Below are 4,682 nucleotides of genomic sequence, written 5' to 3'. Positions count from 1 at the left end.
ATAAAGTGGTCCTCGTGTGAAACTGGAGCCTCCGTAATTGTTATTTTATAGTTTTACACAGTATAGGCGACATCTATAAACCCTCGGCTACAACAGTATGAGGAAAATAATATATATTATTTAATTAAAGCATGAAAACAGGTTCTAGTAGAAACTCCAAATAGAAAGTATGAACCTATGAATAAGCATTATATCGGACCTTTAAATACAAAAAAAGATATCCGTGTAGTTATTGCTGCCTTTTTATGAGCCATCAATGATACTGAGACTACTTGTTACAGCCCGGACACTGATATTAGAAATTATAATTGCCAACCATTGGAAGCGGAACACATGAAAACCTCATGTATTTCACCGTCGGAACTTAATAGTGTAACATCCAGCGGAAGTAAACCAAACAAAGGCGGCAGTCGCGTTTCCCAAATGACTGAGTTAACTTCGGGAGGTTAATCTATGAGTTAAACCTCGAGCCACATTTACTGTAGCCTACATTAGACAACAATGTGTTCAGTTGAGTCTTTGAGAGATTTTGTCAACGAGCGACTAACTGCTGCTGCTGAAGAAATATTGGGAGTTTTTCAAAGAAGCATCGTCGAGTACGAGGAAGAGATCGATCGTCAGCGCAGACTGTTGGATATCGTTTTGAAGCCTGAAATAAAGTTACACAGGACAGGTGGGTGAAACCTAATTGAAGTAATTTACTGGCATGTGTGTATGTTTGCTGTAGCATGACATTAGTATGCTGTTGGTGTTGTTGTGTGTCCCTCCAGAGCTCCCACAGCAACATGTGTGTAAGGAGGAGGAGGTTGTCCCTGAGCAGCAGCTCTGTATTGAGGAGAGGAAGTCCAGTGTGGACCAAGAGGAACCAGAGCCTCCACACATTAAAGAGGAAGAGGAGGAAGTGTGCAGCAGTCAGGAGGGAGAGCAGCTTGTAGTGAAGCAGGAGACTGATGGCTTTATGTTGACTCCTGCTGATGAGGAAAGTGAGCACAGTGAAGATCAGACTCTGGACTTCATTCATGATGACACTCAAAGTGTAGCAGAGAAAGAGTCTGTATTTAAAATTCCAGTTATAAGCTCTGTGATACCAAACGGTGAGCACCAGCTGCTCTGTCACAACTCTCATGTTGCTGAGCACCAAGATGAGGAAGAATACCAGCATGGAGACTCAGGATCAACTAGAAACACAGAGCTTCAAGCAGAGAAAAGACATCATGAAAGTGAAATGAACAGTAACAGTCCACACACCTCTGCTGTGATAAACTTAAATACAGGTAAAAAGCCTTTAAAATGTGACATATGTGGGAAAGATTTTGAGTGCAAGTCAAAATTGCAGAGACACCTGAACAGCCACACAGGTGAGAAGCTGTTTTCTTGCAAAACATGTGGGAAAAGATTCAGTGACACATCAGCATTGAGCGCTCATATAAGAACCCACACAGGTGAGAAGCCGTTCCTTTGCAAGACCTGCGGGAAAAGATTCAATGAGAAGTCAGTATTAAAAAGGCATTGTAGAATCCACACAGGTGAGAAGCCACATACTTGTAAAGTATGTGGGAGAGCTTTCGGACATAATGGTCATTTGTTAGTCCACATGAGGACTCACACAGGTGAGAAGCCGTATATTTGTAAAGTATGTGGCAGAGCTTTTGGACGTAATTGTCACTTGTTAGGCCACATGAGGACTCACACAGGTGAGAAGCCGTATATTTGTAAAGTATGTGGAAGAGCTTTTGGACATGATGGTCACTTGTTAGTCCACATGAGGACTCACACAGGTGAGAAGCCGTATACTTGTAACGTATGTGGGAGAGCTTTCGGACGTAATGGTCACTTGTTAGGCCACATGAGGACTCACACAGGTGAGAAGCCGTATACTTGTAAAGTATGTGGGAGAGCTTTCGTACGTAATGGTGACTTATTAGTCCACATGAGGACTCATTCAGGTGAGAAGCCATATACTTGTAAAGTATGTGGGAGAGCTTACGTACGTAACTATGACTTGTTAGTCCACATGAGGACTCATTCAGGTGAGAAGCCGTATACTTGTAAAGTATGTGGGAGAGCTTTCGTACGTAATAGTGTCTTGTTAGTCCACATGAGGACTCACACAGGTGAGAAGCCGTATACTTGTAAAGTATGTGGGAGAGCTTTCGGACGTAATGGTCACTTGTTAGGCCACATGAGGACTCACACAGGTGAGAAGCCGTATACTTGTAAAGTATGTGGGAGAGCTTTCGTACGTAATGGTGACTTGTTAGTCCACATGAGGACTCACACAGGTGAGAAGCCATATACTTGTAAAGTATGTGGGAGAGCTTTCATACGTAATGGTGACTTGTTAGTCCACATGAGGACTCACACGGGTGAGAAGCCATATAGTTGTAAAGTATGTGGGAGAGCTTTCGGACATAATGGTCACTTGTTAGTCCACATGAGGACTCACACAGGTGAGAAGCCGTATTCTTGCAAAACATGTGGGAAACACTTCAGATCTAGCAATAACTTGTCAGTCCACATGAGGACGCACACAGGTGTAAAGGTGCATGACTTGAGCACAGAGGTTCCAGTTGAAGTCACACATATACAGGAGAGAGACTGTTTACATGCAAAACATGTGGCAGAGCTTTCAGAGGCCTGTTCCATAAAGCATGCTAAGAAAAGTGGGGAGTGAAGTCCAAATCCTGAATTTTAATTGAAATTGCAGGTCTGGAAAAGTTAACTAGTGAGATAAAGAACAAAAGGAGGAGACTACTTTAAAGTTTGAATGAATTTTATACTTGCAAGAGTCATGGAAATCCTGGAAAAGTCATGAAATTAGTCAAAATCATTATAAGTCACAGAACTTGTTTGTGTATAGTGAAATTATTAGAGTGATCTTCAGTGGATAACCCTCCATATAATGTAACATAATGGCAAATTTATTTTCTGCAGCTGGCGTCTTAATGTAGCTTTAATATACGTCAATGTGTGACAATGTTTGTTTACCATCAGGTGTGTTTTGTCATTTTCTCCCTCAGTTTGTCTCTCCCTTCCTGTGTGCCAATTATGTTTACATAGAGTTTGAATCTGATGTTTGAAAAACGGCGGGCAAGTGGGGAAAGAAAAAGAAAATTCTTCATGATGAGTCCTTGAAAAGTCATGAAAAAGTTTGGAAATATTGTCCATGAAAATGTGAGCGGAACCTGTAATTAAAAGTATGACTGATTTTGCAGTGAGCACAGTAATAAACTGATCCCAGAAGATTTGTCCTGTTGCTGTGATCTTTTGTCAGGGTGTCTACAGGTCCTTTAAAATGTCTTAGATTAACGAGCAAGTCATAGAGGAACTTATTGTGGATAAAAGCTTAGCATGTATGAATGATGGGAGAGGTACCAGGTATAATAGTGTGCAAAACACAGAAAGTGCAATTGATTTAACATTTGTATCAGAAGAAGTTGCTGGTGTTACCACATGGAAGGTGTTAAGTAAATCAACAATAGGTAGTGATCATTACCCTGTAATAATTAAGACTGGAGTAGAAGTTCACCAAGATGAGGATCTAAGACTACCAAGATGGAAATTAGATAAAGCAAATTGTGAGGTGCATCAAAAGCTATGTAAGGATAAATGTGAGCTGTTAAACAAAGACGATTTCTCAGATTTGGATGAATTCAATAACAAGCTGGTAGCAGTCATAGTACAAGCAGCAGAGGAAAGTATACCAAGGGGTGCTGGGAGCAGAGGTAAAAAGACTGTGCCATGGTGGGATGCAAACTGTAGGGAGGCTGTTAAAAGAAGAAACAGGGCTTTCGGGCAGTTAAAAAAGCATCATTCACTGGAAACTCTAAATAACTATAAAAGGTTACAGGCGGTAGTCCGGAGGACCATAAGAGCAACTGAACATGAATACTGGAGGTAATATTGTAATAAAATTGTAAGAGAGACGTCATCATCTGATGTATGGGGGATGATTAGACGAATGAGCAGAATCAAGAGACATTATACAATTCCAGTATTAATCAGTGGCAATAAAACAGCGGTCAGTAATAGGGATAAAAGTGAACTTTTGGCAGAAACATTAGTGAAAGTACACAATTCAGATAATTTATCAGTCAGAGCCAGACAGTGCAGGGACAACACTCTTGCCATGAGTCCAGATGTGAATGTACAGAGAATCACCCCAATAGATGATTTAGATGTACCCTTTAATTTATTTGAGTTAAGGAGGGCACTCTTAAAGGCACAGCAATCATCTCCAGGAAAGGATAGTATCTGTTATAGTATGCTAGCCCACATGGAAGATAGTGCACTTAAAGTATTCTTAAGACTATTCAACAGGGTCTGGCAAACTGGCAAAATACCAGTAGCATGGAAACAAGTGACCATAGTGCCAATAGTAAAGCCTGGGAATGATCCATCAGACCAATCAAGTTACAGACCAATAGCACTCACATCACAGTTAGGGAAAACTATGGAGCGTATGGTGACAGGCAGACTAACTTTCTTGGTTGAAAGTAAAAATTTATATTCAGCATATCAAAGTTGGTTTGGTAAATGGAGGAGCACCATGGATTCAATATTATGCCTGGAGTCAGAAATCAAAAAAGCTCAAACAAATGGGGAGATGGTGATAGCTGTCTTTTTTGATGTTGAAAAAGCATACGACATGTTGTGGAAGGAGGGACTGCTGTTCAAGTGAA

General features: G+C 40.8%; 1 protein-coding gene across 1 annotated transcript; it reads left to right on the top strand.

Moving 5' to 3' along the window:
- LOC144464380 (uncharacterized) lies at positions 1-3,242 on the top strand. Its single transcript, XM_078171147.1, has 2 exons — positions 1-673; positions 771-3,242. Exons 1-2 carry the CDS (start codon positions 502-504, stop codon positions 2,672-2,674), a joined length of 2,076 nt encoding a protein of 691 aa, XP_078027273.1. The 5' UTR covers positions 1-501; the 3' UTR covers positions 2,675-3,242.
- Positions 3,243-4,682: the final 1,440 nt, after the last annotated feature.

Source organism: Epinephelus lanceolatus, chromosome 1 (assembly GCF_041903045.1).
Source record: "Epinephelus lanceolatus isolate andai-2023 chromosome 1, ASM4190304v1, whole genome shotgun sequence".
NCBI classification, from domain to species: domain Eukaryota; kingdom Metazoa; phylum Chordata; class Actinopteri; order Perciformes; family Serranidae; genus Epinephelus; species Epinephelus lanceolatus.
Note: the sequence above shows the minus strand (reverse complement) of the source record. Positions and strands in the feature narration are given on the sequence as shown.